At 45.5% G+C, this 22,519-nt stretch overlaps 1 protein-coding gene across 1 annotated transcript; it reads right to left on the bottom strand.

Annotated features, from left to right (window-relative positions):
- Window positions 1–4,807: 4,807 nt before the first annotated feature.
- irf2bp2a (interferon regulatory factor 2 binding protein 2a) lies at window positions 4,808–7,922 on the bottom strand. Its single transcript, XM_076285507.1, has 2 exons — window positions 6,309–7,922; window positions 4,808–5,931 (listed from the first exon to the last, which is right to left on the bottom strand). The coding sequence occupies exons 1-2, from the start codon at window positions 7,129–7,131 to the stop codon at window positions 5,216–5,218; spliced, it is 1,539 nt and encodes a 512-aa protein (XP_076141622.1). The 5' UTR covers window positions 7,132–7,922; the 3' UTR covers window positions 4,808–5,215.
- Window positions 7,923–22,519: the final 14,597 nt, after the last annotated feature.

Consider the following 22,519-nt stretch of genomic DNA (forward strand, 5'->3'; position numbering starts at 1 on the left):
ACACCCACAACCCTAGGCACTGGGTCTGACCCTGTCCACCAATCACCCAGCAGTAATGATATCAGCCTCCCAGATAGCAGTGGAGCGAAATGTATGCATTTGTGCTGTGTGATGTCTCTTTTACATGACTGTGGGGAATTTCCCTCTGTATGTAGAGACTTTTTTTTGTTTCCTGTTTATCAAAGTGCAAACACATTAACATTTTCAAAATAATTGAGCAGTTTGCACAGCTCACGCTGCACATCAAAACAAGCAGAGAATTCATTGTCTGATCACGGCAGCTGTCGCTTTGTGTGGACTGCATGTTGGATTGGGGAGAGAGAGAAAGAGAGAGACAGTACGGCCCCAATAATAAATTGCCCTGTCTGAGGAGCATAGGATATTTAGGGAGGAAACATCTTCTGAGCAACATCTGCATACCAGTTCAGGGCAGAAGACAAAAAAGGGACAAAAAAAGAAAAGAAGAAAAAGAATGGTTCTTTTTTTAACAGAACAACAAAGCTTTCTTAGTAAAATAAAACATGAGGCCATTTGGGGGGAAAAAGGGAAAGGGGGGGGGGGGCTGCAAACACAAAACATTTCTGTCCTTTCACTAAAACACAACCTCTCGGTGACAGCTGGAAGTTCAAAGCTGAAATGTCTGGTTGGGCGTAATTGCTGTAGAGGCGAGGGATGCGTGGAGGAGTGTTTGGGGAGATGACAGTACGGAATGAAATAATAGCTTAATGCAAGCGGCGGGATGCTCCATCCCAGCTTTCACAGACATATTGCACCACAACACACTCCCCGGGATGTACCCTATGTGTATGTGTGTGTGTGTGTGTGTGTGTGTGTGTGTGTGGGTTGGTGGGTGTGCTCACTGTGCACTGTCGACGGAGATAAGAAATATTTATTCTTTTAGGAAATTGCACTCCTTCCCACCATTGTGGTCATAAAATGTTTATAGTCTTGTCTCTGCTGTCCTCTGGTTAAATACCAGAAGACAGGGGAGGCGTAAAAAAAAGTGTTTTTCTGGCTCTTTGCCTATCTGTCTCATTGCCACCCTCTGAAACTGTTACCTTCAACCACAGGAATAACCCTCAATCAGCCAAATGGAATGAAATTCTCTGCATGATCAGGTTGAGAGGGCAGGCGATCTGAACAGGTCTGTTCGACATTGGACAAGGTGAAGGATGAGTGACGTGTTCACCCTAACAGAAAACATTACAGTATATTATGCTCACACAGTAAATCTGTCATTTCTCAATATGGGTAATAAAATTTAGAGTTGTGACACTATTTTCAGACTATGAACTGAGAGCTACAGATCCCAAGTTGAACAATTTACCAGACCAAAGGGAAAAATACCGCTCAGGCACAGACATAGCTACAGCCACCAATTAAAGTTGTACTTTAGCCTTGCCAAGTCAAAATAATCTCAGACGAGAAGATTGCTTCATCTGTTGTAAGAGTGGGTCATGGATGCAGGGTCATTCTGATAAACAGTTACCGAGAAGGTTCACAAGTCAAAGATGAGGTTGCACAAGCATGCAAACATAGCAAATGCCCTAGTATTTAAAAGAATGACCTATTGCATTATAGAGAGAGCTCCTTGCCCTGTGGAGAAATATGTGGCATCCATTTCTTTTGTAATTATATGCAAGCACTAGATAGACACAAATATTCTTTGAGACACAAATATTTACTGGAAAGGCCATGCCAACCCTTGATTGTTGGCATGACTTCACCAATTAGGAGGCAGTTCTTTAAAATAATTAACCATTCAATGTCTGCCATATATTGTTTTCTAAAAACGAGATTGAAATGTTGTGGGGAAAAAAATCCTGTGGCATGAGGAAACAGGAACGCACTAGACAGGAGACACCCCTTTCAGCTGATAGGAGAAACCTCATCAGGTAAAAAGGCCTGTTTCACCTTAATAACAGATACCCACATGCTTTACAGACTGTGCCAACACAAATATGTCACTTATTAACAATGAGCTAAGCAGCATATCAGTGACTGGGGTAAACAGAGAGAGTGACATGCCGTTGAGAGGCAAGGAGTATGTCGACTAATCTAATTTCCTCTAAAGCCAACTATTGTGTTTGCTTGACACATGTATCCTTCTATAAATGTGCACTGGAAATAGTATAGCAATAGATTAATATATTTGATACAATGAGCATGAGGCTCAAAGGAATTGTGAAAGCTGTCATTTCAAATGGCTTTACACATTTCCAATGTGCTGTTCTTGTGTGGTGCCGATGCCTCATTATGGGCTTGTGTGTGTATGTTGTATGAGTGTGTGTGTGTGTGTGTGTGTGTGTGTGTGTGTGTGTGTGTATGTGCGCTTTGCAGTTTCTGTTTGTTCTTCCTGTATCTCCCCCGTGGGCCCCAGCCTCTTATAGCCTGCAGCAACGCTGCCGCTGCACAGAGAGAGAGGCCAGGAGGATTGATGCTCGCCACATGCAGAGCGACGCGCTGTGTCCACATACTCTCCCTCTGTTTACTGTGCACACAGGTTACCAGGCAACAGCACAGCATCTTGTTATGACAGACCCAAGTTTCCGAAATGCATAACCACTGTTTGGCTCCAAGCAAGCACCCGTCGCCATTAAAGTCAACAGCACGCAAAACTGCCCTTTTTTGGTGCTGATTAGATGATAATCAGTGCATGAGTGATGTTGCTCAAGTGTTACTGTGTTATTGTAGTGAATATGATTCTACTTCATAAAACGGGCGGCCAAGATCTGATGTTTACCCAAATGCTGAAATATGATGATTCAGCATGATTGGATTGTCAGTTTTCTTCATTTCACCAGCAAATGATTCATTCACTTGTATTCTTTCGCTGCGTAACACTCAGCAGCACTAAAAGCACGCTGAGACCACAGCTTAGCATAGCCTTATGGTGCCAATATAGACCAGCTTGAGAAGAGACAGTCCTGGCAGGAGGGAGATGACCGTCAAGATACGAAAACAAGCATGTATAAGTATAAGTATAAGTATAAGTATAAGTATATATACTCTTTTGATCCCGTGAGGGAAATTTGGTCTCTGCTTTTATCCCAATCCGTGAATTAGTGAAACACACACAGCACACAGTGTACACACAGTGAGGTGAAGCACACACTAATCCCGGCGCAGTGAGCTGCCTGCATCAACAGCGGCGCTCGGGGAGCAGTGAGGGGTTAGGTGCCTTGCTCAAGGGCACTTCAGCCGTGCCTGCTGGTCGGGGTTCGAACCGGCACCCCTCCGGTTACAGGTCCGAAGTGCTAACCAGTAGACCACAGCTGCCCCAAATCTCTTTGTCCCATTAGTCTCTATAGGGGTGGCATTGGAATGGGTAGAAAGTAACTAGTCGTCCTACATAGTCTGGCCACTATACTTTTAAAGAGGTCTCTTAGGTCATAGAGTACATTAAGTGAGTGTGAGTGTGTGTGTGTGTGTGATAGACATCTGAGTAATTTCACCTTGCATACCACAGTGCACCACAAAGACTGGGACAATACTAGTAGAACAAGAATGAGGATCTCCCTGGAATAGCCCAGTCTGTAATTATGAAGCAACATGCATGCTGATTCTAACCCCATATTATTATACAATGAATCAAGCCCTTGTGAGTAATGGGATTTAAGAGCCACTGCTTAATGTCTGTGGCCAGATCTTAAATGTTTCTTAAAAAACACACACACACCTACATATTATGAGCACATACGCTGAGCTGCAATACTCATTCCTAAATGTCCCAGTTGTAGCTGAGATGACGCAAAAGTAAAGGATCCAAAGCCCTGAGCTATTCAAAGTTGAGACTGACCTTGATGGGCTGGCCTTGACAACAGTAACACTCATTTAGGCGACTCTCAATGTCAGTGAATAATTTAACCTTGCTTGCTGCAGCAACACGGGCGATACACATACCCACTTCGTCAAGAACGGGGGCGTTCCCTAACAACAAAGCCAGAGTGAGTGCGCATGGGGAATTCAACACGCTGCACAGCTACATTCAGCATTGAGAATGTTTTGAGTTGTCTAACATGTGAACATGGCAGCGAGTATTCCGTCGTTATGCACACTACACATTAAACACCCCGTTCAGAAATAGCGTATCATCTTGCCACCACTGGCCAAAAATGAGGAAAATTAAAGAGCCAGCCCACAACTTCAATAAAGCATTTAGCATAAACTACTATCAACTAGTATCTTATATTCAAACTTTACATTCAAACTGTATAATCTACTCTATCCAGGAAACTGACTGACACAAAAGAGCAAAGTAAGTCTCACTTAACCTAAGCTTTCCAACCACTCCTCAAACATTTTAAAATCAGCGCACGACTCTAAAATTTAATTTCATGCAACTCCACCCATGTCTGACTCGACAACTTCCACAACTTGCAGCCAGGAGTAGCCTAGAGCTCTACTACAGTGCACTGTACAGGAGTCACTTCCATTATCTAAACAGAAATCGCATGATGCAACGTAAACTTATGAGTGTTTTTGCGCACATCTTATAACCTGTTTTGTTGATACGGGTCACCTTAATAGCCTAGTTGTTGAGATTTTCAGAATAGGAAAAGCAGTGTAATCCACCTCACTTGCATGGAATACAAGAAGCATAGTCCTGAATATTATAACTCAATGACTGTACTTTACTCCCCAGCTAAAAAATCTCGCTTTGAATGGGCTCCCTGCTGAGTGGCTATTACGTGCGTCAGGTTTTACAGTTCCACGTCTGTGGACTTCTCTCATTCTGGTCTGCAGGTCGATTTGAACAACGTCAGGCTACTAACCCCCGACAAAAAAAGCAAGCACAGACAGCAAATTAATACAAGATCAGAAATTGTATTTGGCAATTTTTAAACAAGTGCATACACGTACAGCTAGAAGCATTTCAGTTTCGCCAAGTGCTCGTAGAGTTGCATTAGTCACATTCTACGTTTAACAGGGACTGCCACCAGACCTAAAAGTACATCAAGAAATTGTTAAACATCGACAGAGGAACGTAGTCCATTATAATGAGTACATACCTTTATCTTCAAAAATATAGAAACACAATGTATTCAAAAAATCAAAAAATTATACAGCCATGTTTACGAAGTATACACTTCCCTTGTGTCCAATATGTACAAGTCCGTTAGTTTCAGTTTGGATGGTATGTATGGGATATTCATATTTATATATTTATATAGGTTCATACTTTTTCGTATTTCAAAAAAGATCATATGTAAAATCAAGGGTCCCTTTCCTTTTTTACTTTTACATCTCCTGCAAGGATGGTGGCTATTTCACCTTGCATGAAAGCCCACGGTACGTTCGAGCCCACCAGTGGACATTTCTCCCCGCTTGGGCAGTAAACTTCGCCCGTGGCTCCTTGCTGTTTGATGCTTTCCCGGGAGCACGGGAAACAGAACTTGTGTGAGGGCACCGACGGGCACTGGACGAAGTGCGTGTCTTCCAGTCGCTCATGACACAACGTGCAGCAGAGGGGTATGCTGCTGGGCACGGAGGAGTCCGGAATGCTTTGAGGATGCACCTGGTCTATGCCGGGCACATGAGGTGTTCCCGCGCCTGAACCGTCCCTCTGCGGCTGTCTCCTTTGGTTCATGGACGACGGTGACAGCGGACTGCTGCTGTTCCTGCGGGTGGTGGAGTGAACTGGATTGGCATCCTTTGGTGAGCTGTTCCCCCCGGCGTTGTCCGCCGCCAGAATGAGCGCAGCCATCGGAGACTGGCCGTTCTGCGCACCCTCCGGCGGGGTGGTGCGGGAGTGTGGCGATATTGTAGACTGCTGCGAGGCAAAGCTTGGCGGCGGTACAGGGGGCATCTTCAGACCATCCGCGGGCGACGGTAGCCATTGTGGGCCGTCTCCGTTAAGCTTCACGGCTGTGCCCTCCTCGGGTTCAGGTGAAGCCTTTCTCTTCATGTTCCTGGGATGTTTCCCTCTGTCTGGAGGGTAGAGAGGGTTAATGCGTGCCTATGACAGATGCGCATACTACAAGCAATAACAACAACACTAGCCTAAGCTACTTCAAAACTACAGTGTCCAAAACAAGTTACAACAAATTGCAAATGCAACCCTTTGATGTCATGTCGGTCAGTTACACAATCTACGCATTCACAAGAAAATGCGCCACATGCAAAAGTAGACTTTGGCTTTGATCAGCGGAAATATCTGCTGGCACTTTTGATGCCAGGCGGCTGACTCATGATGGTCTGGGCTCATTCCTGAATGCAAAGTTAGTGCGGCCAACGTCAGACAGTTTAGTCTGCTTATGCAATCACATGTTTTAGTTACTATACATATTTCTGTAGCCTAACGTTACCTGATTTGGAGGCTGTTGCTCCAGTATCGTAACCCGCCATCGCCCTTTGATGCATGATCGGGTGGTCTTTCTTGAACCTGTTGTCGAAAGAGTGAAGACCCATAATATCCCTCACTGTCTTGCCCTTGATCCAGTCATCCGCACGGTTCTTGTGGCTCTCGCTGATCTCCGGCGTCATGCTGTCCGGTCTGTGCTTGTCTTTCACTTCCCTCTCGTGCTCCGAGCTAGATACAGAGGCTGGTCGTTTGCCGCTGAGCTCGCTGGCGTTCGCTAACGCGGAGGGAAGTCCCACCATCTGCCCCGGTCTGCCATTGATAGCGTGCACTGGGTTCATACTCCCATTCACTAAAGGCACTAGATTCGGGGGGACAGGGTTAGTCCTACGAGGGTTAGGACTCTGTCGGTTCAGCTCCGGGGGATCGTCCGGTTTAGGGAATCCATTTGGGACAGGAATGCCGTTTGGTTGTCTCCCGGACTGATACTCAGGTCCCAGCCTGGGCGGACGGTCAGAGAGAGGGTAGCGATCCAGTGGCTGTGGGGGTCGCGAGCCGGGATCTCCTGACGAATGGTTGATTGACTGAATTTCCTTGCCCGAGAGCTGTTGCTTTCCCGGACCCGGAGACCTACCCTCCTGAAAGCCATGAGCCCTCTTAAGTTGCCGGGCGGTCTCAATCACAAACTCGATTCGATCTGCTCCTTCATAGTTGACACATCCCCTGCAGACGGGTTCGGTAAAATCCCAAATCATAGCCCACGGCATGCGCGGCAAGTCACATAAATAACATGACTGCCTTCTAGAAGCAGCAACCGCCGCAGACGACATCTCTCGCGAAAAACTGAGGAAAATGTTTTCTTCCCAAACGTCCGTGAATCTACCTCCGTTCCTGAGAAACTAAATGCTACACGTTCCGTTTCAACAGAGCCGTCCTGTGCAGAGAACAGAAACAACAATTAAGTCACAACCAGAACTTCATGGCAGTGTGTACTTTACTACGGCGCGCCTCTATCTATCTCTCACCCACTACTACTCGGCTAGCTCAATGTGGAGCAGTGACGTCATCACCGAACACTAACTTGTGGTTCCAGCTCCAATTCTATTTACTTGATTCTTCGACAGCCCCCTGTTAGCGCATGCTCTGTCAGTCTGCATCTGCCCCCTTTTTCATTTAATCACTTGAACCGCTGCCAGAACAACGACTAGCTACCTCCGACTGATGTAGAAAACGCTTGTGCGAGGACTGGATGCGGCAACTTTCTTTAACGTAACGCTTGTTGAAGCATTTTGCTTGTATCTGTTAGGTTTGATTGTACGAATTTGACTTTGACTGAATTTAATCTCGAATGTGTTATTTTGGTAGCCACTAGGCTACTCCCTCAGGGAATGGACACGGTGAGCCCCTTTCTTTGTTCACTTGATTTGTATTAATGGAGATTAAACGTGCAAAGTATTTTGAGTATTTTTGGATGCAACAGCGTTTGTCGTAGTGCTGATTTAGCCTTATGGGCAAAGTAAGTTTCGCCGTATACAGACAAGATATGAGCTGCTGGTTTAATTTTATATGGATACTGGATTGTTTACAATCAATAAAACGACACACTTGCTATTTTTTGAAAAATCTCAAGATTCAGACATCAAAGAGTTAATACTCCCTGTGGCGTCACCAACACCCTCCTGTTCTCGACTTCTCGACGCATGCTCACAAAGTATTCGACTGTAAGTAATTGGCACTTGAACCTAGTGTAGCATATCCACATTCCAGTCAGTACGGTAGTGCCGCGTCAGACAGGCAACTGCGCTGAGCTGTGTTGTGAAAGTCCATGGTTCCAACCACGGCCCCTGAATTGTTACAACATGCATACATGAGGAATGTTGGTTGTCTGATTTTTTTTTTTAATTGCTTATACACGCAGCATTCTTTCACATAGGCCACTCATTATTTTGGTAACTTGTTTCATTTTTAGACATATCCTTTATTCTAGTCCTGTATGGTATCAGCAGTGTGTAGGCTATGAAATAGATCCGAATTTCGAGGATATAGGTTAATAAAAATGTTTCACTCTGAAGAAAAACTGAATAAGGCCAAAATGAAGTAGCCTATGCTAGGAAAAGGTCGGCAGACTATCTGATATTTCAGTATGAGGCAACACAACTCCATTTTGACAGGAATGTTTTTCGACATGTAAAATGATCCTGGTGCTCATTAACATTATTTTTTTTCTTGCACATAAAATGTATCGTCTTTGGGGATAGTCACACAAATAGTTTCCCATAGCACCCTCTCACACTGGATTCTATTCGAATGTACACTGGCTTGCCATAGGGTGAGAACATTAGTCTGAAAGCCTGAGTTAAGCCTGAGGCAGTTTTAAGGCAGTAGGCTATGTGTTTGTACAAGCCGTGGTGACGTTCGAAAGAGGAAGCAAGATGTTTAGTCACGTACCCGCAACTCTACCTCGCCTGCCCAACGAACAACAAAGCCCTTGGCGCACAGCCAAAGACAATGATCATGCGCATTTGCAGCAAGCGAAAACTGTCTCTTTGAGAAGTGATACAGGTTAATGCCTGTCTATGGTTAATGCCAGTTTATTTTGAACGCACTGATACTGGCTCTCGAGTCCTAAGGTTTTTTTTTTTTTTTTGCTGCGACATGACCGGAGAAAACAGATAACCACTGTTTTGGTTAGGTGTAGCCCAATTTTGCGCACTAGCCGAAGTCAGCATTCTGAAGCATAGACCAAGGCCAATTAATTTCTATAATCAGTAACATTAACTTTAAAGACACGAGAGTACAGGCTATTTTGCAGTGGCCTATAGCATGCCATTTTGTGAATGTATATATCTGTTCCACAGTCAAGAAATTACATGTAGGCTACAAGGTTCATCATTTCGAAAATGTATTTAGATTACTTGTTCAAGGCCTACATTTGCACCTATAACTGTGTATTTCAGGTTTTGGTATAGCCTAAAGAGCCTAACACTGGATCATCACGAATGGTGAACATAATCGAGGGTTTCGAGTCCGTAAAACCAATTAAGTTGCCAGTCAGATGGGGATATCCCCTCGTCAGGCTAGATATCCCTCTCTATTCCTAACCCTAACGCGATACTAGTCTGGAGGCCAAAGTCGTGCAGTGAGTGACAAAGCAGAAATGCCAGCTGAATGAGGCTGTCAAGCAAGATAGGCTATGGTAGCCTATGCCGCATACAATTACCAAACATATCAACATAGCTCTGTCAGTGTTTGACTTTACTGAGAAATGCGCCACAGGGCCTATGCCGTCTTGGACAAATAAAGACAGGCTTGCTCCACCTATTAATTCACAAGTAAAATCCAAGATTGGTCAGCGAGCGAATAAATAAGTAAACAAAACCAGTGTTCCTTACTGGAACGTCCAACAAAAGCTGTTCAACTACTCCGACAAGCAGAGAGACGGTGGATGAGGCAACAGTAGGAAAGGGGGAATGTCGAGCGCGCGGGGGCCCTGCCACTTGATAAACTGACATTTTTGTAGGACTGCCTTCTGAGCGTGCTAAATTTTAGATCGCGGCGCGCCATGTTTTATTCATGGCCGCCCTTCATCACACATTCCCTCTGAAGTTTTTGTGCAAATGCGGCGCAGCGCTCCAGACCTTATCTTTTGTTTGTGCTGTCTCTTGCTCTCGGGGGAGCACAAGTTTCTGCAGTTATATAACACTACTTGCAGATATGCATGATGTGTAATGGTATTTTTGTGCACAGTTTTGCAGGGCTATTTATTTCTAAATATTTTATGTGATCGTAGTATTTATCAAATGCATGGGATATTTTAATTTGACAGTCTCTATCACTGTTTGCATTTGGATACATTGGCTACATTTGTACATAGGCCTACCAGATGTAAAATGTATATTGAATAAAAAAAAATACCAGTGCAGCAAGCTGAGATTAAAGCTTTGTTTTCAAGTTATCTATCTGTGTGTTTTTCACTGTGGATTGCAGAGTTATTACTATTTATACGTCAGTCTGATGGCAACTGAACTCCGTGACATTGTGTTCTTCCCGCTAATCGCCAGCGGCACAGACCGTCTGTAATATCGCTTTTCCTCTTCTTGATTGGCTGTGATATTCACAGGAAAAGGTAACCATGGTAACTGTGCGCTTACCAGGATACCCCAAGTGACAAGCAACATCCTGTTTATAGTGTTGCAAGGTTTCTTTTCTTGCATAACTAGTTTTGATAGAGAAATGTTGAATCACTTATAGACACATTCAATTTGTGTTGTATAATACCATAAAAATGCAGCAGCTTTATTGAGTATTAATGCATTCCAAAGTCAACTGTGCATTGAGACAGCATTTTCATTTTAACAGAGTTAGGCTAGGCCTACCATATAGGCTCCTGTTCTGAAATATAGCTTAGACCCAATTTGATAATGCTTTGCACAACATCAAAAACATTCTCCACAGTGTCTATGACATAATTATAAAATGGTGGAGTTCAGGTAAAATGGAGGGTTTGCGAGAGGGAGCAGAAATCTGTGCTGGGCGGCTGGAATCTGGGGGCCGGAGGCCACTGAGGTGATGTCATTAGAGCTGAGCTGAGGAGAGGAGAGGAGCCCAGAGAAAAACAAGCCTCTCTATTCAGATCCCCTTTGCTGTCCCAGCAGGGGGGTGGGGAGAGGAGGGTTGGGGGTGGAGGGCGGGGACTGGCAACCAGCCACGCTAGGGGCTGCTGGGAAACGGTAAAAGATGCCAAGCAGGCCCCGCCGCCAACATTAGAGGCTCACATCTTTGTTCTCAGAAACCTGGTGTGCTGCCAAAGGCCTCATTTCAGAGCCACAGCATGATTACACTGGATGTAGGCCAACTCCTGAGAGCTCACTCTTCCCCCCGCCCGCCCTTGCTCTCTCTCGCTCTCTCCCCCTCTTTCTGCTCCTTGCCTTCGCACCCTCCCTTCCCTTCTCTGGCTTGCCTTCAAAGGCCCACTGCCAAACATGCAGCTAGTTGCCATGGCTACAGTGAGTGGAACAGCACAAAAAAAGTAAGTAATGAGTCAGGCACGAATCCAGATGTGCCACATGTGCAACTAAATATATAAAAAATAAAAAGTTAAGATGGTGGACCAGCCCCTTAATTATGCCTGTTAGAATGGGAAGCAATCTTGAGCTTTAAAAAATAAAAAAAAGATAGGAAAACACCACTCTCTCCTAAAAAAAACGATATTTGAGGAGGAAGTGTTCCTGGAAGAAAAGGAAAAAATTTATTCTAGATAATCTTTTGACTGTCACCCTGACCAACGGCTTGACAAAGGGAGTGTTTTAGGGGATCATGTGGCACGCAACGCTGTCAGGCTTGGCCTGCTTTGTAGTGCTAGGAGGAACGTTGAAAAACACGAAGTGATGTGGTTTCCTGTCAAAAAACCCTAACAGTCATCTCAAAATACAGTATGCAAGGCAGGCAGGAAGTTACCATTCACAAGCGTATTAAAATATGTGTGGTAAGGCAGTGTGACTGACGTATTCTACAGGAAAGTCCTGTCTGAACTCAGTTTGTAAAAATATGAACAGTAAGGCTGTTAATGACGCCCACAACAGCAGCAGTGTTAAATAATATAAAAAAAGATCTCATTCTGAACATATCACTGGTTTCACTTTCATTTGTCACACTACATAAATGTTTGTATGTAGCTTAAAAGACAATTTGATAAATGAATATTGTCAGCCATAAGAGCCTTTGAGGACTGGGCCTATCTTTTTATCTATGGAGGTCAAAATAGTTTGTCAGATTATCAATTTCTGTTTTCAAGGTATCCCCACTGACACAATCTATGCTGTAGATGACTTAAAAGAGGCTACTAAAAGAGTTCTCATAATTCATAACCATTCCATTAACAACTACACCAAAGATCCTTGATTAACTGCTTCAACCCTCTCTGATTACACTGTAGTGAATCTGGAACTTTGACACTAATTTGTTTCACACTAACATTCCATAATATAATTCTACCAAGGAACACAGTTTTTATGCAGTTATAATTCAAAACATATCCACATCTGTATTAGTCCTCTTAGAAACCTACAAGCTTCATCACATTACCACAGTTGTTGGCAGTAAATTACAATTGGCTGTTAGTCAAGCAATTTGTGGATTGACACATCTATGAGTTTCTTCCCATATTGCTTCAGAGAGACACTTTGATGAATGTTTGTCATGTACTTGTACACTAGAATTATTTTTAGATGACTTTTATCAGCATGGCTTATGAAAAGCTAAAAATAGAAACTCTCACCATCATCTCCTACTAGAGAGCATGCCTGGAATTCATTTAATGGTTTCAGTTAAAACTTTCAGATGACTCACCCCCCACCCCAACCCCACACACATTATTTTAAATGTCTGCAGTGCACAAACAGAGTAAATACATTGGCCTACATAAGAGAACGCCATATTAAGCGTCTAGGGTGGTGTTGAAAATCATTTCCTGCAACCACCACAGACTGGGGAGGTTAAATATATCCGAGCAGGCTGAGATCTCGCACCACACCGCACGGGGCAGGTGTGAGAAGATGACATACACACTCCGAAATGCAAATGAGGTGTGGGTGGCACTTTCGTTTCTAGTTCGAGTGGCGTATGTGTGTCCTCAGTCCAGACACTTCACAGCCACCACCATTTATTGCAGGCCTGAGGGGACATTTTGTACCACAAATTCCTGCAATATACTGCTCTCAGTTGGCCGTTGTGGGCTACACATTGACAGTGTTTGAGTAGCTGAAATACGAAATATACTTATTTAAAGCTTTATTTACAGTAAGACAGCCAGGGACAACAGAGAGGCCTTACAAAGCAAATGTTGGTCCTACTCTTTTGGCATTAAAGAACAGACTATCTGTTCTGTTTATTATCTGTGAACCTGTTTGTTGCCTATACACAAATACTTTGAGAAGTTGCAGACCATGGTTACAAGAATAGAGAGACTTAAAGTGATTGGGACAACCTGCTGATACTAATCTCTCTTTCTGAATGAAATGGATTACAGACATAGATTTCTGGACAGAGGAACGGCAAAGACATGAGAGGCCGCTGTATCTGAGACAGGCAGAAAATTGACTCATGAGTTCCGAATGCTGCTGTCGCTGAGGATTGTGTTGTGTTCCGTTGTCGATGATTACAACGGAACCTGGACAAGTCCCCGCGAGATCTGTGGCCATGTCTCCCGCCTGGTGTATCAGATAACCTTCACACTGGGGTGTGATTAACTGAGATCTATGGAAACAGACAACCCCTCACGCCATAGTCCAAAAAAACACATTTCTCATTCCCCTCTGTTGGAACTCAGGGTTTCATTACTGCAGTGCATTGCTAGTTGCTTGCTTAATATGCTGTCGTATAACTCTGTCTGTCTGAAAGTGCGGTTTCAATAGGAGTGGTTATGAGGCAATGATATACCCATTTGATGTCTACTATCAGTTCGTTATATCTTAATAAATTAACTTGAACTTGCTTCTCTGTGTCCAATGCACTCAGGTCAAATCAGCAGGATTGCAATATTCGACACTGAGCTGGCAGACACGGAGACACATCGACACAAAGAGAGAAAGAGAGGGAAGGAGAAGAGAGATGCATTCTGGGGCTGTCCCCATGGCAAAGGATATGGCTATCATTCTCATCCGTCTGCGTCACACACACACTCACACACACACACTCGCAGTCTCCAACTTCAAAGCTCAGATTTGGGAGATGGGATTTTTTTTTCCAGCGGTGGCAATGGAATTAGTTTGCGAGGGGAGAACTTGAAAGGGAGTCATATGGTGTGCGCTGCACACTCGAGGGCACTCCGAATGTAATCCCCTTTCTCTGTGGATGCACTCTGCCTCACTGTCAATGTCATGCCTAGGATAATATTTATTTAGCGTATTTTTCAAGCAAATTCCTTTCATCCCTATAATTTGTGAGTTTGCAAGGAAAACAGTCAGTCATAATTTCTGGCATGCACCAAACAAGAAAAATAATCAAAAGAAATAGAGAAGACTATATCTTTGAAGGGGTGTGAAATATATTTCACCAGGCAAGAAAATATTTTTGCTACACATGACTAGAATATATTTGTGTGTTGTTCCTGTCAAAATCCCATCACACATATACCAGAGAGACCTATACTTTTAGAATAAACTTTATACATAACATTGGCTAATGTATGATCAGAAATAAATAATTATTCAGAAAGCTTTTCCATACAGGAAACAGGAAGCACAACATTGTGTTTACCATCAAAGAAAGAACATTTGGACGTCATAAACACAATCAAATGTCTCTATTATCATACGTCTATAAATGTTGATCTTTAATTTGAATTTACTATGACTTTATGGCTAAGTTCTCAATAATAACCCATCACTTTGTTTACCAGTGGAACAAGTGCAACACTATCAGAAGATCTAAGACACACTGACATTGTAAAATTGCCACACAGATTCTTAACACAACAATTGCATCAATGCAAACAGTACTTAAAAGAGTATCAGGGCAATAAAGCCAGCACCAGTGGTTGTGTCCAGTGGCGCCTGCAGATGTATGGCCGTACACACTGTGCGTACCATAATACGCGGGGGAATGGGTGTGCGTACCATAACATTTATTCCTGCAGGTGGCCTTGGTTGTTAAACACACCCATCACTTCTCATGACGGTGCTTTACATCTATGAGGCTCCCTTTGAAAATGTCCTTATAACCCTTGTCAGGTTTGTGGGTTGGCATAGTGTTAACTACATGGATTGGACCTGACAGGTGAGACAGTGGAGTGACTGGAAGGGAGAAATGAACTCGATCTCAGCACCATGGCATGTTCCAGATTTTTCCACTCGTATTAAATGATGGTGAGCTGAGGTGAAGTGAATTGAGCTGCACTGGCGAAGGCTTGGTGCCCGTCTGTCCTGAAACTTGCTTCGCAGAGTGCTTAGTAATAGTTGGATTTGACCCACCGCCAACCGAGCGGGAGACCTCTCCCTGGTACACAGTGGGATTTAATAAGGTAAGTATTTGCATTTAATAAGACCTGCACAGGGCATAGTCTACCCTTCATGCCCCTTATCTCTTTTCTCTGTAACAAGGACATTAGCTGTCGTTGATGACAGAGATAAATAGATTGACCTTGCTCCGGGCACATCAGGAGGAGCTTGAAGCGGATGGGAGGGCGTACAGCTATCAGGGGCGGCTGAAGCCAGACATCCTTGAGGTGGAAATTGTTTTTGAGTCTGACTGGACGCGTTGCCCAGGGCCAGACTGGGAGGGCACCAGAGGACTGCCTCCACAGGACAGACCTCCAGCACTTACAAACATACACACACACATGCATACGTACACACAGACACATGTGTGCAGACAAACACACACACACACACACACACGTGCATATGTGCACACATACACACATCCAGACAACCTTCCCAGTCCTGTGGTCTGATTACGCACTTCCACCCATGTCCCTCTACGACTCCCCCATGAGTGCAGTCGTACGTTCCTCTATTTTTCCTCCTTTATTATGATTTTTTTTCTCTCTTCCTCTTCCTCCTATTTCATATCCTTCTCCTTGTCTCCTTTTGTTTTTGGAGAGCCCTTGGGAAGAATGCCGTTGCCTAACAACAGCAGGGTGAACAAAGTTCAGCCCCATGGCCCGGCAACCAGGCCAATCTCACATGACTTTGAGCCAGTTAACAGTTTCCAGGGACGGGGTGTGTGTGTGTGTGTGTGTGTGTGTGGGGGGGGGGGGGTGCAGAGGCAGGATAAATAGCGTCTTTTGTTTGCCATTGTTTTAGGGTTTCTTCATGGCGTATCTATTACAGACGACACATTAAAAAAAGCCTGCGGAACGCACTGAGGATGGGGTGAGCGAGGCACATAATAGAACCACAATATCAATTCAGGAAGAGGCATTGGGAAATCTGGTAAAACAACAGTGTGGCGGCAGGCCATTACCACATGGTTTAAATGAAACTAATGCCAATATAGGCTTCATTTGCAATAAATGCTAAATACATGCAGATGAATGCTGGCTGGAGGTTCCAGTGCTGAACACTGAATGAGGAAAAATAAGAAAACAACAATAATTAAAAACAAGTCACCCTCTCACTCTCTCCCTATCTCCATCTCTCTCTCCCTATTTCTCTCTCTATCTCTACCCCCCCTCTCTCCCTATCTCTCTCTCTCTCTTTCTCTCTCTCTCCCTCACACCACCAGTGTTTGTGTGTCAAAGGATCGCTTGAGGGGAGGAACGAACGAAGCCTCGACACACATGGCCGCACGGGGCTTCAGTATCAACAAAGTTAAATATTTACCATGCCTTCGCTCAAGTTTACAGAGCGAGTCACCAGATTCGGCTGATGACCGTGCCAGTTTATCTGACCCAGTCGACGCAAGTCACTCGTCCCCTGGTGTGAAGGACACCCGGCCGAACAAAGGACACCTTGAGTCGCTGCCATCACTGGCAAAGACCAGCCACGCCCTGATTCACTGCCAAGGTCAGAGACACCGAGTAGAGAAAGGAGGACATGGACATGGAGGAGGTGGAGGAGGAGGTGGTGGACCGGACACCAACACCATACGGCAGATCTCTATCAGGCGAGGGCAGAGCCGTGGAGGGTTCACAAGGAGTTCAACCTCAAATCCATTATTCATGTGACCTAGTTGCACCTTTGTGTACTGAGGTAGCTTATCCGGCTCGCAGGGTGAAAGTGGAGAGTGGCATTGGGTTTGGGTTTTTTTTTCTGCATGGCAATTTGTTCAGTTGACATATCCAACGAAGGAGTAATTATTCTGAACCTTATATGATTGGTGGTGTGACCTCCTCTTCAGGGAAACGGTGCACTGCTGAATTACCGCTCATCATAGATTACAGCGTGCTAGGTAACAGCACTGCAGGACATTTTCCCATGATTTACCTCCCATTACTTGGTCACATTCTGGAGAGAGAGAGAAAGAGAGAGAGAGAGAGAGAGAAAGAGAGAGAGAGAGAGTCTGCCTTTAATATTGCTACGGTCTGTTAATGCGATGTGTGCTGTCCTTGTTTAAGGTCTCTCATATCCCTGTTTAACTATTCCAGGAAAGGCTAACTGAACAACGATAAGAGCAGAAGGGTGACGCCAATGAGCTACCTCAAGACTTCCTGGCTCACATGTGGGGATGGAGTACTCTCTCTTGCTCTCAAACACACACAAACACACACACACACACACACACACACACACACACACACACACACACACACACACACAGTTTCCTGACAGGCCCACAATGGCTGAAGAGACTCCGTGGGAGCTGCTAAATGTCACCCGATGCCGACACTGATTTAGACATTAACAAGCGCAGCAAGTTAACTTAAGTTCTAAAACTCACAAGGGGTTGTTTTGAGTTCCTCCAGAACTAAAAGATTGATCAGATATTATGACTCCATCCCTGTGGGCGGCACTTATCATGCAAGTCTCACAGTGCCAGTTAATCTGAGTTGAGACCTTGCCAAAGTGTTGATATTTTTCTGTCTGAATGTTTGTTGGTTTGTTGGTTATGAATGTCAAGTCAATCTGTGACTGCATGGGCAAGCAAATTCTGCGAAGAAGGTGGGGAATGCCGGCAGTGACCAGCTCACACAAGCGGCAGTTACACAGTCGGGTTTTGCGATGCAAGTTTCTGTCGCGCACACGTGGTGTCGCACAGAGCGAAAAAAGTGGGACAACGTTGGAGAGGCACGTGACTGTGTACAGGGAAGTCCAGAACAAAACTCCCCTCCCTGTTTCACCGCAGGCCATGTCAGCAACAGTTGACCTCATGGAAACCTGGCTTTGTGATCGCGCAAACATGCAAACTAGCACATTCCCCCTCCCCCTCAGGCGTACACACACACACACACACACAATGTGTCAGAGGCTTTCAATGGGCATGTTTGGAGAGGAAGATAAATACTGAGTGCTGTATGGATACAATGCAAACAAGAGGTCGGGTCAAACATGCACAGAGACCCGCATGCTCTCATACACACTCACACATACACACACACACACACACACACATACACACACACACACACACACACACACACACACACACACACACACACACACACACACACACACACACACACACACACAAAGGCAGACAGACTTGTGCATAAAAGCGTACAGTGTAAGGTGAATCAGAGCCGGTGGCTGGGTCAGTTAGTCAGGCCCCCGCTGAGTCAGCAGTCCTGGCAGGGGCTGGCTTATGACTGCCTGACTGAAAAAGAAAGCGAAGCTGCTGGTGGTGCTTGATGACGGGGTCAGAAAGCTATGTGGGCCAGAGCAACGAAAACGGAGCAAAGAGCGCCCAGTCTCTGCACGCTACTCTGCAAAACAGCGGGGGATGGGTCCCACGGGGGGGAGAGAGAGAGAGAGAGAGAGAGAGAGAAAGGGAGAGGCAGAGAAATATATTAGCCACCTTTATTGAGTTACACTCATCTGATAGAGCCGGGGTGTGGCGCTGTGTCTATAAGGAGACACACTGTCCTTTGTTCCAGATAATGTCGTTTGGTCCGTGTGGGTCCTCGTCATCACATGATTTGCAATTCCCTCCCTTCTGATTCCTTCTTTTTTTAAAACTTTATCCACCTCCTACATCTTAACAGACGTTCTGTATGTGCCTGTCAGTGCATAAAGATCCAGGTCTTTGATATGTGAGCCCGTGGGGGCACGGGTGTGATTATGTGGGGCTGATCGGTTGCCTTTAGTGGGCTGTCACATGGGGGCATGGGCAGGGGCATGGACTCCCGCTTCCCAGAAACACGACACCACAGTGGCCGCCATTATCAGCTCACCGCTGTGTGACTCTCCAGCCAAAAAATACGGCCAATGTCCAGGAACCCAATTTTTCCCCCACAATTCACACACACACAGACAGACAGACACACACATACACACACAGACAGTCACACACACACACACAAACACACACACCTCTGTCTATCAGTGTCCCAGGGAACCAGAGCAGATGAAAAAGTGACAGAGAGAAAGAGAGACAGAGAGAAAGAGAGAGATGCCCCGGCAGATTCACAGCCGATCAGATGACCAGAAAGCGGGGCTCCAGAACAAGCAGTCAGGCCAAGGTGCTGGTGTCCTTTTACAGGCACACAGACACCAGGAGGAGCCGGGGCAGGCAGGCCAGCCGGCCGGCCGGGGAGCGGGAGCTCCGAGCTCTTTTGTGCCGAGCCGGCGGTTTCAATGTTAAAGCGCTCAGACAGTGGCACAGGTGAGCTGGGGAATATGAGAGGCTCCTGGAAAGAAACAGAGAAAGAGCGAGAGAGAGAGAGAAAGAAAAGAAGAGAAAAAAGCTCTGACTGGGGACAAAAGGCTTTAAATGATGGAGAGCCTGTTTTTTTTTTTTTTTTTGCGGTCGAATAGAGGGCTGGGCTAAGCTATAGAAATCCTCTAAAGCGGTCTTGAACAATCCCCACAAACATCAACCCCAAGAACTGCAGCCTGCCAGGAAGACACTTTCTTTTAATAAAAAGGACCTTCCTTTGTTTATACCTTAAGAGGGGGTGCAGTGATCGTCTTCCATCATTTGGACAAGCATGACTGCACACACAACATGAGCAGAGGTCCACCCTGGCGACCTGCAAATTCCAATAAACTAAGGAATTCTGATGCACTCATTCGGAAGCACCACAGGTTATTAACTCCCACCATGAACTCTCTGTGAGGGCAGATAAAAAAAAAAAGAGTCCAAAAGTAAACTGTGTAGCGCTACATGCTGGAGTACACAATAAATCCTCCCACCCCCCCTCCTCCCTCTTCTGGAAAAAAGGAAATTGTGACTTGGCATACAGCCCTGTCTAGCACACAAATTCCTTCACAAGTTCCACAAGGTCATTCAGTTTATCTGAATCCACCAGAGCTGCCCAACCACCCCCTCCCCCCGACCCGAAAGTGCCCTAAGGCTGGTCATGAATGTTGACGTGTGACGGCTTTGTTCTCCCAGTGGATGGTTAAATCTAAGTCAAATACAGAACAAGGGGAATGCACTCGCTGGCCTCCCACCAACACATACACACACACACACACACACACACACACACACACACACACACACACACACACCACACACACATAAATAGTCAGTGTGAGCTGTGCGTGGAACACCACAGATAAGTGCGGTGCTATGCAGAGCAGCGCTGCGCTGTGCTGGAATGTCCTGGCTGTGGTGAGCAGAGAGGGGAAAGTCCCCTCAGATACTGCACCACCATGCCTCTCATGCTGAATGGTGGCAGCTGTGGCTGTGGCACTCACTCACACACACACACACACAAAACACACACATACACACAGAATTCACACTTACAAATACACACACACACACACACACATATACACAAACATACACACATGCCAACACAAGGCCCAATGTGTTGGCTACTGAGATGCCTGTGTGGAAAACAGCTCTCTCACTTTTTCTCTCTGTCTCTGTGTGTGTCTCTCTCATTCTGTCTATCTTTCTCACTTGCCCTCAGTCCAACCCCCTTCCACATGCTCTGTCCTTATGACTCGCCGCTGAAGGGCAGATGGCGACCAGCAGTCAATCCAGCAACCCCCCCCCCCCCCCCCCCCCGCCCCCCCCTCCACACACACACACACACCAATCACACATCCGTACACGCACCATTCCTGAGCAGACACAGGGCTCTCAGAGTTCAGAGAACCTGAGGGGGAAGTAGAAGCATGGAACGAGTCATAGCTGATCGGAGCATGCTCAGTGTGTAGGGGAGCAGACGAAATGAGAGGAGAGGAGGGAAGAGGAGAGAGGAGAGGAGAGGAGAGGAGAGGGGAGGGGAGGAGCAGTCCCATCTGCTGATGCAGAAAGATGCCCCCTGGGCCCTTTTCCATTCAGTCTAGTGAGCAGCCAGATCGATTTACACTGCACTCTCTCTCACACACTCACACACACACACACACACACACACGTAGACAGACAGACATGCACCGTCACATGCAAAATCACTCGGACACACCCTCCACAGCTACAGTGTTGCAGGATCTCCCCAACCACATTCTGTACATACACACACAAACAGGGTCTATAGACACGCAAACTCTGCAGCCCATGGCCTATATTCGCACATGGTCACATAAATAAACACCCACGTGCTCACACACACACACTCGCACACTCATACAGAGCGAGGCGGATGACTAACATGATGACTTATATACTCCCCCCCCCCCCTAGCCGCCATGCTAATAGGTATTTAAAGGGAAAGTCTCCTTCTCACAAGCTAACAACAAAACTGAAAGTACTGGCTGTTGGTGGATGTGTGTGTGTCTATGTGTGTATGAGTGTAAGTGCTTTTATGAGTGTAAGTGCATGTGTGATAATGATACAATCATGTGTGTCTATGTGTGTGTGTGTGTGCGCGCATATGTGCCTACGTATGTGTCTGTATGTGTGTGTTAGGGTAGGGTTAGATAGAGAAATTACATTAGCATGCGTGTGTGTGTTTGTGTGTGTGTTCCTGTGTATGTGTCAGTGCACTTTATGTGTGAAAGTGCATTGGTGTCTGTGTCTGTGGTCTTCTCCTCTGAAGCTACTCTGCAGTCACACAACTGCGCCACATTCCCCCCTCTGTTTATTTTTATACTCGCTGCAAGGTGAAACCCACAGTCAAGATGGCGCGCAAACGGGGTCATCATGTCAAGAACTCACAGCTCACAATGACAGAGAGAGAGAGAGAGAGAGAGAGAATGAGAGACACAGAAGACTTTAAAAAGTATTTTTTTAATGTATTCTGTCACTTTTTGTCTGGGCCCCTTCCCGCCCTCCCAGTGTAGCTAGTGTGTTAGCGCTAACATGACGTCTGCTGGATAATTTGTTCAGCACGGGGGTGATGACAACAAGACTGCCTCTTCAAACAACAACGTCCCAGGAGCCACATTGCCCCTGTCCTCATCTTTGTCATTGCTAACAATCATTCATCATTCCTGTCTGTCAGCCTGTGAGAAATTACCAAACAAGGGCATTTCCCTGAACAGGTCTTGACAGCCATAGTGCATCTCAAATGCGAACGCCGTGTTCAAACTCTTGACCATGAATTATTCAAGACCACGACGACGTGTTTTTCGGCTCTTTGATTGTTTAGCCCCTAATTGGATGTTTTATTTGCACGAGCACGTCTTGTGCCATCTAATATGGAAATGAGTCCTCTTTCATAAT

This window comes from Alosa pseudoharengus, unplaced genomic scaffold (genome assembly GCF_046254945.1).
Source record: "Alosa pseudoharengus isolate Yale_2024_CS ecotype anadromous, Long Island Sound unplaced genomic scaffold, YU_APseudo_1.1 YU_APseudo_1.1_scf_15, whole genome shotgun sequence".
Lineage (NCBI taxonomy): Eukaryota > Metazoa > Chordata > Actinopteri > Clupeiformes > Clupeidae > Alosa > Alosa pseudoharengus.